Genomic DNA, 13,320 nt, shown 5'->3' on the forward strand with positions numbered 1-13,320 from the left:
GCAACTGCTCAAATCTAAATGGCACATAAGGGAATCTGGATGTTTAATCAAACTTCGCACCATTATTTAAATGAGCAAAAGATGATGACAGCTATCTTAAAGAATAGGGGTAGAGGCCGGGCACTGTGGTGCATACCTGTAATCCCAGCAGTTCCAGAGGCGGAGACAGGAGGATCATGAGTTCAAAGCTAGCCTCAGCAAAAAGCGAGGTGCTAAGCAACTCAGTGAGACCCTGTCTCTAAATAAAATACAAATTAGGGCTGGGGATGTGGCTCAATGGTCAAGTGCCTCTGAGTTCAATCCCTGGTAACCCCCCAAAAAAGAATAAGGATAGAGCCTGGCATAGTGGCATACACCTGTAATTCCAGAAGCTCAGGAGACTGAGGCAGGAGGATCACAAGTTCAAGGCCAGGCTCAGCAACTTATTGAGGTCCTAAGCAACTGAGCAAGACCTAGTCTCAAAACAAAAAGGGCTGGGGATGTGGCTCAGTGGTTAAATGCCCCTGGGCTCAATCCCCAGAATTAAAAAAAAAAAAAAGACTATGGGGGACTGGGAGTGTAGCTCAGTGGTAGAACACTAGTATACATGAGGCCCTGGGTTCAATCCCTAGCACTACAAAAGGATAGCCCCTCATCCCTTCATCTTCCCTGCCAGACTCAAGCACTCCTCTCTTCTCTTCATGCAATCTAGTGGGCCCCTCTTATTCTAAGTCACTCAAGTTCTCACCAGCACATAGCTGATGTTGTCACACATCCTTCTCTTCTGTCATCTCCTGCCCTTCCACTCACTAGTAGGCCCCTGAAATCTACATGACTCACTGTCTTGAACCTCTTTATCTCCACCTCACCGCTGACCACTGTCCTTGTTCAGATCCACTATCTCCTCAATGGACCACAACAGTGACCAATTAGCCTCCATTTCAGTCCAGCCTCTGCACTTACACTGGAGACTAACATTTTTAAAACCAGTAGATCCCACCACAGCTGTGCTCTAAGACCTTCAAAACTGCCCATTCCTGCATAACTGTAATTTCCAGCCTTCCAGAATACCCAGCAAAGGTGCCCAGTCCTCTCTCCCCCCAACACTTTCTTCTGCTAACCTCTTTTCTACCACAAAGTTCTGACCTCCTTGCCACTGCTCCTTCACCAATCAAACCAATACCCTTCCTAAAAGTCTAACTCAAACACAGTCCTCCCCTAAAGTATGCCCATACATTCCATCATAGAACCCAAGCTACTTGGCTTCCTTCAACATAGTCCTAGGAACAACCAGAATGTGGCCCAAGACTCTGCCAAGCCCTGGTTTCTGAGAATGGTCCCTCACAACATGTTCCCCCAAGTCTACCACATGGGTTCCCTTATCACATTTCCTACATCATCCCGTCTTATACCTACCACTAGATACCTACGCTTGATTCTTCAGAGATGACCCAACCAAGGGCATCATTACCAATGTGATGCAATACAAATGCAGATGGGTATAGACAGCTAAATGTTCGACCTGGGTTGAAATCCTGACTGCCACACAATACCTGTATGATCTTGGGTATATTATTTGTTGTATGTCTCATTTTCCTCAGTCAGTATAAAGGTTTCTCATAAGCATCAGAATGTGCACTGAAGGCCCTCAATTGCAACTTAATATTAAGTCCATCACATCTAGAGAGCTGAGACGCCACAACTGTGAGGTAAAAAACATCTGCCTCAGCCAGTGATGCACACCTGTAATCCCAGAGGCTCAGGAGCCTGAGGAAGGAGGATCCAGAGTTCAAAGCCAGCTTTAGCTATGGTGAAGGGCTAAGTAACCTGAGTCCCTGACTCTAAATAAAAAATGCAAAATAGGGCTGGGGATGTGGCTCAGTGGTCGAGTGCCCCTGAATTCAATCCCCCCCAAAAAATCTGTTTCAACAAGGGTGAACATCTTACTCACAGATGTTAAGACACCTGCTGTGCCTCATAGAAAATACAATGTCCTAGGTACAAGTAGGAGGTAAGGTGTTTGGGTTTTATTTTATTTATTTATTTATTGAGACAGAGAGATTTTTTTTTTTTTTTTAGTTTTCGGTGGACACAACATCTTTGTATGTGGTGCTGAGGATCGAACCCGGGCTGCACGCATGCCAGGCGAGCGCACTACCGCTTGAGCCACATCCCCAGCTCCGGGTTTTGTTTTCTGATACTAGGGACTGAACTCAGGGGCACTTTACCCCTGGTTACATCCCCAGACTTTTTTTATTTTTTTGAGACAGTCTCTCTGAATTGCTGAGGCTGGCCTCAAACTAGTGATCCTCCTGCCTCAGCCTTCCCAGACACTGGGATTATGAGAACCGGGATTACAGGCGTATGCTACCACACGTGGCGGGAGGGAAGTTTTTTAACAATGAAATGTTAAATCCTATGTAACAACTCCATTCTAAGTACCCCACCAAGGGCCCCTCCAAACCCAACTATTCTCAGTGCTTAACAGAAACCAGCAGTTTGTGAGTCACCCCATCCAGAAGTAAAGAGCTGTTCTTGTTTTTTGGTGCTGGGTTTGAACCTAAAGACCTCCCACATGCTGGGCAAGCACTATGCCACTGAGCTATGCCCCCAGTCTTGAAAAGTAGTTTTAAAGGGCTGGTGTTGTGGCTCAGTGGTAGAGTGCTCACCTAGCATGCACGAGCCACTGGGTTCAATCCTCAGCACCACATATATGCAAAATGAAAATATTGTATCCACCTAAAACTTAAGAATAAATATTAAAAAAAAAAAAGAAAAGTAGTTTAAATCCCTTGGTCATGGACTTCCTGCCCATACATTCTTGAATGCAGCCTCCTCCCTCAGCCTACCTTTTCAGCCTCTGTTCTTAAATGGCTCCTCCCCACTCCTCTCTCTTCTGTTGGATGACTTTAATGCCAGAGGTCCTGACCTCCTCCCTGCCACTCCTTAAGTGGCCACCAGCAATATCTTTCTAAACACTGATCTGGATTATGCCACTTCACTGATTAAAAGGTTGCCGAATCCTGAGTATGAAGTTGGAACTCCTAAACAAGGAGGGCCCAGAGCTCACACCTGTCAAGCTGGAAGACTCCCAGGCACTATTTTAGGTGCCTATATACATGTGGTTCCCTATGTCCAGACCCTGATGTCCCCCACTAATTCTTGCAGGCCCTGAAGGCCACACACAGCTCAGGAATTCCCTCTCTCTTCAGGCTATCAAGTAAGCATATTTTGTGATCAGTCACTTTTTTTTTTTTTTTTTTTGGTACTGGAGATTGAACCTAAGTCACTTCACCAACAGGCCACATCCCAGCCCTTTTTATTTTTTATTTTGAAATAGGGTCTCACTAAATTGCCTCATTAAGGGGCTGGGGAGGTGGCTCAAGCGGTAATGCACTCGCCTGGCATGTGCGGGGCACTGGGTTCAATCCTCAGCACCACATAAAAATAAAATAAAGATGTTGTGTCCACCGAAAACTGAAAAATAAATATTAAAAACTTAAAAATAAATAAATAAATAATAATAAATTGCCTCATTAAGTTGCTGAGGCTGGCCCTGAAGTTGTGATGCTCCTGCCTCAGCCTCCCAAGCTATTGGTATTACAGGAGTGCTGGGTAGTCATTGTGAACCATGGGTAGTCTGATTCCCACTGCTCCCCAAACTGAGTTCCTTGAAGGCAGAATCAGACACTTTTATGTGGGTGCCCAGGATCTACACAGAATCTGGCAAGTAGTGAAGCCAAATATTTGCTAAATGAATGAAGGCATTTTGACAAATCAGTTTTTTAAAAGAGTTAGGACTTGCCCTATGCTCATCAACAGAGGCACGTATTAACACAAGCTTTAATGTTCCAATCACGTGTTTTTTATCTATATAGCACTGCTCACTCCTATCTTTACACAGTATCCCACAGTAAGCTCACACACTATATACACCTAAGGTCCCACGGAAATCTTATTCCTCCAAGAAACACTTCCTTAGACTCCTGTAAAGTGTGCATGCTACGAGACTTCCTTGGCTTCCAGGCCAAAAAAAAAAAAAAAAAAAAATTCAATCCTCCATATTCAAACTATGGATTTTTATGCCTCCAAATGTATTAAGGTCGAATTCTTTTTTAGAACCAGAACATTCCAAAATTATCATGTCTCTGAACACTAAGCATAGCACAACCTGATAAAATTATAATAACCCATCTACACCAGACTTTCCAAAACACCTGGAAGCACATTCAACTCTTTATCTGGACTTATGTCCTATAAACACCAACCTCACTTCAAGGAATCTGGCTTCCATGCCAGGAACGACTTATTTAGGGAAACAGCAGGCCAGAGGCTCAAGTTAAAACCCTAGGCTATAAAGATACTGGCTCAAACTCTAACCAGACCAGTCAAAATTCATCTTTACCATTAAAACCAATCCTGCAGTAACTCAATTTACAAATCTAAAACCATCTTAAGGTGAAGAGATCAAAAGTTGCATTTTTTTTTTCTTTTTCTTTTTTTTTTTTTGAAACTGGGGTCGGAAAAAAGTTGCATTTATAATTAGCAGTTTTGTTTGTAAGAGAAATTAACTTGGAATTCATGGCAAAAGGATTCTGAGACAGCATTTCCTCTGGGGACATCTCCCAAATATACTATCCAGTGAACCTGGTCTTTCAAATACCAAGTGAAAAGATAGAAAGTAGGATTCCAAAAACAACTCAACCGAGTGGGAGGGACCCCCAAGGCTCTGAGCACCTCTGACTGCGAGGCGGGGGCGGCACCCTTCCCAGCTCAACGCCCCAGTCCTTGGGCTGCAACCCCCACTGGAACCCCGGAGGCCACCCGCAGGCCGCACAAACCAGCGGCAAACGCGAAGGCCCAGTGTTCCCAGGAGCGCGGGCCGAGCTAAGGCCTGGCCCATCACCGCTGCGCGATACCAAGGCCTCGCCGCCCAACGCTTCAAGCCCTTGCCAGCAGGACCGGGAACAGAGGGGCGGCTCCAACCAGGCAGCGCCACCTCCTCACCCGCAAGGACGTCCGTAGCTGTGTCTCCGCCCCGGTCCGAAATCGAGCAGCAGCAGGTGTTCCACGGAAGGCTTGCTCAGCGGCAGCAGGGATAGGGGCCGAAAAGCCAGGCACGGTGGCGAGGACCCGCGGTGCACTCACCAAGCGGTGGCAAGAGGGCGGAGGCAGGTGTTCGCTCCGACTAGCCCCAAGACGCCACCGTCGCCGCTCCCCAGGGAGTCGGCACCAAGCTGCCACCGCTGCCGCCCCCGAACCCAAGGAGCGCGAGAACCGCGCCGCAGCCTCCGCGCGAGCACGTACCGGGCCGTGAGAGGGCGCCGAGCGCAAGGGCGGGGCGCGCGGCCGGAGCCTAGCAACCGCCTGACACGCGAGTGCCGCAGCCAATCGGCGACCAGTTCCGCGCGGCGCCGAGTGGCCGTCTGCGCGCCGCCCGCTTCTGCCAGCGTCGGCCGCCCCGCAGCGCGCCGCACCCGTGCTCAGGCCCCGCCCCCGCCGTGCCTCTCTACTCATTGGCCCGCCACGCCCCCACCCAAGAAGCCACACCTAGCCATGGAAGCCCCTCCCCCGAGGCCTGCCAGGTCAGTCTTGGGACACGCCCTGCCATTCGGGTGGCCTGGATCCCTCCGGAGTGGGAATGGGGGAAGGGCACCCTACCCCACCTCAGGAATTGGGGCCTTAAAGATTAACGGAAGGGAGCAGGGATGCTGCAGATGGCTGGGAATGAAGCTCAATGGTAAAGCGCTTGTCTAGCTTTCAGGAGGCCCTGGATTCCTTCTCTAAGCACCGCAAAAAATTAAAAACTAGCCCAGAATGGTCAGAGCCGCGAACTAGCCCAGCCACAACTGGCCACCCTCGACTGCCTTCGGCATTCCTAAATTCCCTCGAAGGAAAATAAAGAGGTATTTCTAGGCCATGGAAACACTCAGAAAGTGCCTTCCAAATTGCGAAGGATAAAGACTTGTTGCTGCGCCTTTACACTGATAGGGAAACTGAGGCCAAGGTCTGGAAGCTAGCCCACCTGTTAGCTCTATATGCACAACAGACCTAAACCTTGTCCCTTCTTTCTGCCTGGAACTCTAGAGTCCAATTCCTCCTCAGGCGCCTGAAATAGCTCTAATCTGCTGGCAAGGGTCACTCATTCCCCGTGGCCTGCATTCTTTGGATGGGGAAGAGGGGAGAGGCGGGTGGTTACTGCTATGGTCTGTCTTCCCTTTGAGGGGAAAGTCCTAAAGTAGCTCTTTATACACCTAAGGTCCCACGGAAATCTTATTCCTCCAAGAGGGGAGAGGCGGGTGGTTACCTTCTGGCCTTCGATATCACAGGCCTGGACTTGACAGTTATTTAATCTGACAGGTGGATGGGTCTGGTAATAGGAACTGTGGTGGACTCTTTTCTCTGCCCATCCCCCACAATACTGCCCTGAAGGGGACCATTCTTTCCGTGGCCTGTGTCCAGGCTGGAATTCCAGGCCCACACTCTTCTCAGCAAGCAAATTCTGAACACAGAACTGGTGGCTGCCTGCCTGGGGTTCCTCCCTGAATCTCAGACAGCTCTGGCGCTCCCTTTCTTCCTTTTCTCAAGAGTGTCTGAGAGAAGCAAATTCAGAAAGCAGAAAGGAATGCCCCACCTCCCAAACACAGTACCTGTTTGCAGTTCTCTGTACTTAAGTGAGTAATCTCTAAACATCACAGAGACTAGAAGAGGAAGGAATTAAAAACCAGAGAAAAATCCTCAAATCATCCCTTAGGTGGAAAAACTAAACAGCTAATAGACTCTCAGATCCAGTTCTATAATTCTGCTGCTTTAATAGGCTAAGAATGCAGAAAATTATTTGGTCTTCTAAATAAAATTTAGGTCAGGCATGTTGGCACATGCGTATAATCCCAGTGTCACAGGAGGCTGAGGCAGGAGGATGGCAAATTCAAAGCAAATTGCAGGTCAGTTTTGGCAACTTAGCAAGACCCTGTCTTAAAATAAAAATAAAGAACTGGGGACCATGGTGGTACATACCAGTCACCCCAGCAGTTTTGGAGGCTGAGACAGGAGGATCTTGAGTTCACAACTCAGTGGGATCCTGTCTCTAAATAAAATACAAAATAGGGCTGAGGATGTGACTCAGTGGTTGAGTGCCCCTGAGTTCAATCCCCAGTACCAAAGATAAAGAAAGAACAGGGTGTATGTCTTAATGTCAGAGCTCCCCTGGGTTTAATCCCCAGTACCAAAAAATAAATAAATAGATAGATAGATAAAATAAATAAGTAAATAAAAAGAAAAAAATATTCTCTCATTCACCCCATTCTGCCACACACCCCTAAATATACACCAGACAGTTTGCAGCCCCAAGTTCTGTTGGGTATTTCAGTGTCAACTGCATAGTTATATATCTGTTTTTCCAAAATGAAAAATAGGGGCTGGGATATAGTTCAGTTGGTAAAGTGCTCGCTTTGCATGCACAGGCCCTGGGTTTGATCCCCAGCACCATAAAAAAAAAAAAGAAAAAGAAAAACAGGAATAAGCATGGGCTTGAAGAGACGCTTCCCAATTATTGCCATTTGCAAAGAAGTAGCAAGCCATTCTTCAGACCATACTGATCATCCACAGACCAAAATGGCTCCCTTTTGTACTTTATGATATTGCTGTTGCTGGACGAGGCATCAGGCCTCATTTTCACCTCCAGGATCTCAGTGCCCCTTGCCCAAGCACCCTCAAAGTTATGGGCAAGAGAGTGACTCTACCATATCTAGCCAATACCCAAGCGTAAGGTAGATATTTCTTAGTCCCAGGAGCAAAATCAATGAAGCGGAGTTTTCTTAAAACAGCCAAATCCTTCACATTTCCTACCTCCCCCAGTTTTAGGGCTCATGAACATGCTAGAGTTGATGTTTTCCTTCCATCAGCCCTCCACCTTCCACCAGCCCTCCAGCCTGGATTATCACAGGGCAATTTCCTGCTCAGGAGGAAACTGAGCATGAAAGCCTGAAATATTTGGTAGAGAATAAGAGACAGAGACAGAAATTAGATAAAGAGGAAGCAGAGGGCTGTGGTTGTGGCTCAAGTGGTAGAGTACTTGCCTAGCACGTGTGAGGCACTGGGTTCAATCCTCAGCACCACATAAAAATAAAATAAAGATATTGTATCTACCTAAAACTAAAAAATAAAATTGTTTTAAAAAAAAAAAAAAAAAAGAGGAAGCAGAGCCCCAGATAGGTCCTCCAGTCCTGGTAGGAGCTGCAATCAAACAACTAGACAATGGCTTTGGTTCTTTAAGGGAGAGTACATTAAAAACAGAGATAAGGTTTCAGTGGGAGGAGTCTTGCTTCCTCATCCTGCAGTCAACAGGTTGATTGGCATCTTGGCAGGCCACACCCACCTCTGAGAGACTGTGGCCATGTGGCTCTAGCAGGTCACCCCGTCTCTGGTGCTATGCAGAACCAGTGGCAGAGCTAGATAGGAATGTCACATGTATTGGGCGGTCTCAAACCAGCAGGAGTGCCACTGGGAGTTCCCAGATACCAGGCTTTCCTGCCCATTGGCTACCATGCCTATTGGGTTTACAAACATTTCATTGGTGGCTTCCAACACTTGACACATCCCACCTACATTCTTTCCTCCTAGGCCAGAGAAGCTCTGGCCTAAGCTCTGGCCTCACTGATGTCTTCCTTCATTTTTGTCTGGATTTGAGTTCCCCAAATGCCATGTTCCTTCATGCCCTAGAAGACAGGAAGCTGACTGGCCAAAGTTGAGCCAGCCTATTGGGGACCTAACCAGACTACTCTGAAGCCCATACCAAAGTAGAAAGCGAGATGAACAGCTGTCTTCATGGTTTTCTAGATTGGATGGTGTTGTAAGATTAAGGTCTAGTTATTTCCCATAGTTTTTTCCCCCTCCCTGGGAATTGCACAGCCTCATCCTGAGGCTCCGCATAAGTGCCCCAGTAACTCATCCTTGGAATCCCAACAGGGCCTAGGCCATCCAAGGCCAGGCTCCCTGTTTCAGATTTAAGCCAGTAGGAGGACAGGGGCAAGCAAGAGTGAAGTCTAGTGTATACCCAGGAGCAGCTGCTCAAAGCCCCCATGTGGTATGGGCCTAAGGAGAACTGATCAAGAGGCTGAAATTGAGGCTGTTTAGGCCAAGAGTGTGCATTCAACTCTCCTAAGTCTTCAGTCCTTAATGCATCCTCTGCTTAGACTCATGGCCCGTGGCTCCAGGAAAATTATCTGATAAGGTTTGTCTTCTCTACTGAATTGTCGTGGCCTCAATTGCAACCATCACCTAATAGTTAGCACAGAGTAGAGCTCAGTTTCTATTTGGGAAGGAAAGAATTGGGTTGTTGCCTGGTTGGCAGTCATCCCAGGAGGTGTCCAAGCCCTGTAAGACCCAAGGCAAATGTCCCAGTGTTTACTTGAGGCTGATATGATTTAAGCTTAGACTTTGGTTCTAGTTCAAACCAAATCCAACACATGGTTCAAATGTTCCTCTGGTCCTAGGATCCCAGGGCTTTTTTTTTTTTTTTTGGGGGGGGGGTACCAGGGATTGAACTCATGGGCACTCAACCACTGAGCCACATCCCCAACTCTATTTTGTATTTTATTTAGAGACAGGGTCTCACTGAGTTGCTTAGCATCTAGCTTTCTGCTGAGGTTGGATCCACTGGGATTACAGGCATGTGCCACCTCACCTGGCCCCAGGGTCTTTTATTGTAGTATATACCTGAGGAATCAAGGACCAAAGACCAGTGCCCATTCTCAGACTCTTTCCACAGGAGGGAGCCTCCTGATGATTCTTGCTCCAGGACTGATAGAGCAGGGAAGGGCCCAGTCCTGGCTAAAGGTGGAGGCTCCAGACCCAAATGCTATTCCTGCAGGCCTGCCTGGGGCATGGGCTGGCAAGCAGGGCCAGCCAAGTCAGAGAAATGAGGTCCCTTTTGTCTGAGTTTAACAGAAGACAGATTGTCTGAAAATTCTGGCAGAAAGAAAGGATTGATCAGTCTGGGAGTAGGCATGTTTTTGGATTACCACCAAACTTCCCAGAATTCAGTTTCTTCCTTTGTAGGGATCTGTACTCTAGAGCTTCATCAAGCTCCTTCATATATAGCTGGCACAGATGAGCCACAGCATCTGTACTTGGCCCTCTGGGAACATAGAGTCCTTCTAGAGCAGGAACCCCACAGCAAGTGTAAGTGTTGGTTTAATGAACATTGTTCATACATGTCCAGTGCCCTCTCCATCAGCTACATTCCACTCCCTATTGGCTCTAGGGTAAGACATCCCCAAAGCCAACTTTGGGTGACCGTTCCCAAAACTTTGGACGTGTGACTTGAGCATTGGACTAATACCAACTTAGATCTAGTTTGGCCAGGCAGTCAGTGCAAGCAAGCAAAACTGAGGGTTTAAGGCTAGGATCATGGCTCAGAGGTAGAACGCTTGCCTAGTATGCATGAGGCACTGGGTTCAGTCCCTAGTACCACTAAATTGAGGGGTTTATTAATTATCTTTAGTCATTGACCAGCTACCCACTAACCCCTATTGGGGTGGGGGGGTGGGGGGGAAGCCACCTATAATCATGCAATTCAGCTGCACTGAGAGTCTTTTCTCTGTTCTCTGTTGTGTTTTCAAATCTGGCTCAGTGCTCAGCCAGGGACTCCTCCAGGGTAGAAAGCTTTTCAGGGCTGGCCTAAGGTTTGGGCCTGTCATTCTCATCAGCCTGGGCACCCATTGGTGGCCCCTGAGAGACATTAATGGATTACCCAATAATCACTGATTCTGACTCTGTTATCATAGCTGGTAAGCAGGTCCAGCACTGGAAAGTGCTGGACCTGGATGAAGAGATAGCCTTTGCTAAAGGCTGAGCACTAAGGCTGAGAGAGGTGGGGTCTCTGGGAGAGCCCCACTTCAGGTTTGGAGAATGCCCAAGATTTCTGGGATGAATGAGAGGGGTCCCTAAGCATGTTTCATTCATTCTTTTTTTTTTTAATTCTTTCTTTCTTTGTGTATGTGGGGGAAGGCATACTGCAGATTGAACCCATGGGTAGCTCTCTTCCACTGAGCTATATCCCCAGTTCTTTTATTTTTATTATTTATTTATTTATTTGGTGCTGTGGATTGAACCCAGGGGCACTTTACCACTGAGCTACATAACCCAGCCTCCCAAGTAGCTGGGACTGCAGGTAATATCACTACACCCAGCCTTTTTCTTTTCTTTTCTTTTTTCTTTTTGCAGTATTATAAATTGAGCCCAGATGAACTCTACAACTAAGCTACATCCCCAGCCCTTTTTATTTTTTATTCTGAGACACCGTCTCACTAAATTTCTCAGGCTGGCCTCAAACCTGGAATCCTCCTACCACATATTCCTGAATTGCTGGTATTACAGGCATTTACCACTATGCCTAATATTATTTTTCATTTTTGAGACAGGGTCTTGTTAAATTGCTGAGACTGTCCTTGAACTTGTAATTCTCCTGCTTCATCCTCCAGAGTAGCTGGGACTACAGTCACACACTGCCATGCTGGCTTTGTTTTTTACTTCCCCCTTGAGATAGATTCTCATTATGTTATCCAGGTCTTAAACTCCTGGATTCCTGGACGCCTCCTGCCTGAGCTTCCTAAGTGCTGGGAATGCATGCCGAGGTCTCTTCAGCCACTGAGGTAGGCTAATAAAGGGATAAAGAATGAATGTCAGGCCAGGTTTGGGGGTACAGGCTTGTAATCCCAGCAGCTGGGAAAGCAGAGGCAGGAGGATTGCAAGTTCAAAGCCAGCCTCAGCAATTTAGTGAGGCGCTAAGCAACTCAGTGAGACCCTGTCTCTAGTAAAATACAAAATAGGGCTAAGGATGTGGTTCAGTGGTCAAATGACCCTGAGTTCAATCCCTGGTACCAAAAAAAAAAAAAAAAAAATGTTAAATGGGAAATGGTAGTGCATGCCTGTAATCCCAGTGCTTGGGAGGCTAAGGCAGGAGGATCGCGGGTTCAAAGCCAGCCTCAGCAACTTAGTGAGGCCCTAAGCAACTCAGTGAGAACCTGTCTCTAATAAAACACAAAAAGGGGCTGAGGATGTGATTAAGTGCCCCTGGGTTCAATTCCCAGTACCAAAAAAAAAAAAAAAAGTGAATGTCATCCCAGCACTGAAGGAAAAAAAGGTAAAAGTTAGTTCATTAGCCAAGTCTCCCAGTGTGTCCATATAAGGACTAAACCCTAGCTAGGACTAAACCCAGAGCTGAGTGCACTGTGTAACCTTGTATAAACTGCTTGCCCTCTCTGAGTCCCTTGGACAATATATCAAATGATCGCATGTGTGGGCTGTGGTCATTTGCTCACTGAAAGTGACAAGACTACAATTATGTGACTGAGTCTGGGTGAAATATCTATTCCTGCATTGTTTAATCCACAGATTTTACTGAGTTTCTTGTATGTTGGTAATACAGCTAAAAATGAAATAAACCCTGCCCTGTGAAGCCCAATAGTGTAGGAAAGGCAGTAAATACAAATGTAAAAATCAGATAATTACAAAGGGAATGGAACAAGTAACAAGAGGTTGGGGTCTGTTGTGTGGTACAGGGAAGTTCTGTCTTTGAAGGTAGAGCCTGCAGGAAGTGAAAAAGAAAGATTTGGGGTTTTCTCCAGAAGGAATGGAACAAGCCTAGGGAGTAGAAATAGTGAAGACCTAAAAACTAAATCTAAGGTGCCTTGGAGACCACCAAGACCTGAGCAGAGAAAATGGGAAACAACAGATGGTAGAGCAGATGCATTTAATCAGACTGATGTTTGCCATGAGTATAGGATCCCAGACTAGGGTGCTGGAAGCTGAAAATTAAGACCCAGGGGGAAGGGAGTAGGAAAGATGCCCTCAGACCTCCTGGAAGGAATGCAGTAGGGTGAGGAATGAGGAAATAGCAGCTGGTCCTCAGCCCTGAAGCCCCTTCTTCTCTTGGAAGGTGGGAAAAGACAGGTTAGAAAAACACAGAACAATTGTGGAAGGAAAGAACAGGCCAGGGTGGGGCAGAGATGGGAGTCATGTGGAGGAGGAATGCTAGACACCATGGAAATCAAGTTAGAACAAGCATTTAGAGAGAAAATATCTCACTTTTTCCTGCCTCCACCTTCTCTGGAATGCAGAGAGGCTGATCCCTTCCTTCTAGCCCAAGGGGAAGAAGATTGAAGGAGTAGGGATCTCTGTGGTAAGAAGGGCTCCCTTATCCCTGGGCAACTCCTGGTATGCACTACAAGAGGTTCTGGGGAGATCCTGTGCTGATGGATCCTTTCTAACTCCCTCAGGAATGGAATTCAATGGACTAGGTCAAAGGTAGAGGTCAGGGAGAGGTGGACGTAGTGGGGA

General features: G+C 47.0%; 2 protein-coding genes across 9 annotated transcripts in view; one reads left to right on the top strand and one right to left on the bottom strand.

Annotated features, from left to right (window-relative positions):
- Dag1 (dystroglycan 1) overlaps window positions 1-5,208 on the bottom strand; it is a 62,590-nt gene extending 57,382 nt beyond the window's left edge. For 5 of the 8 annotated variants that reach the window (XM_071615718.1, XM_027933652.3, XM_071615717.1 and 2 more), the window contains exon 1: window positions 4,987-5,069. The gene's annotated coding sequence lies outside the window, so the exon portion shown is untranslated. Of the gene's footprint in view, window positions 1-4,986; window positions 5,072-5,127 lie in introns of those variants that run through there. The other 3 variants (XM_071615714.1, XM_071615719.1, XM_034637390.2) reach the window with 3 other exon arrangements.
- Window positions 1-13,320, top strand: part of LOC139706680 (uncharacterized) — a 49,028-nt gene that overhangs the window by 12,109 nt on the left and 23,599 nt on the right. The window contains exon 2 of the mRNA XM_071614944.1: window positions 5,005-5,564. Within this exon, the coding sequence (XP_071471045.1) occupies window positions 5,005-5,564 (560 nt within the window). The remainder of the gene's footprint in view (window positions 1-5,004; window positions 5,565-13,320) is intronic.

The sequence above is a fragment of the Marmota flaviventris genome, chromosome 8, assembly GCF_047511675.1.
Source record: "Marmota flaviventris isolate mMarFla1 chromosome 8, mMarFla1.hap1, whole genome shotgun sequence".
NCBI lineage: Eukaryota > Metazoa > Chordata > Mammalia > Rodentia > Sciuridae > Marmota > Marmota flaviventris.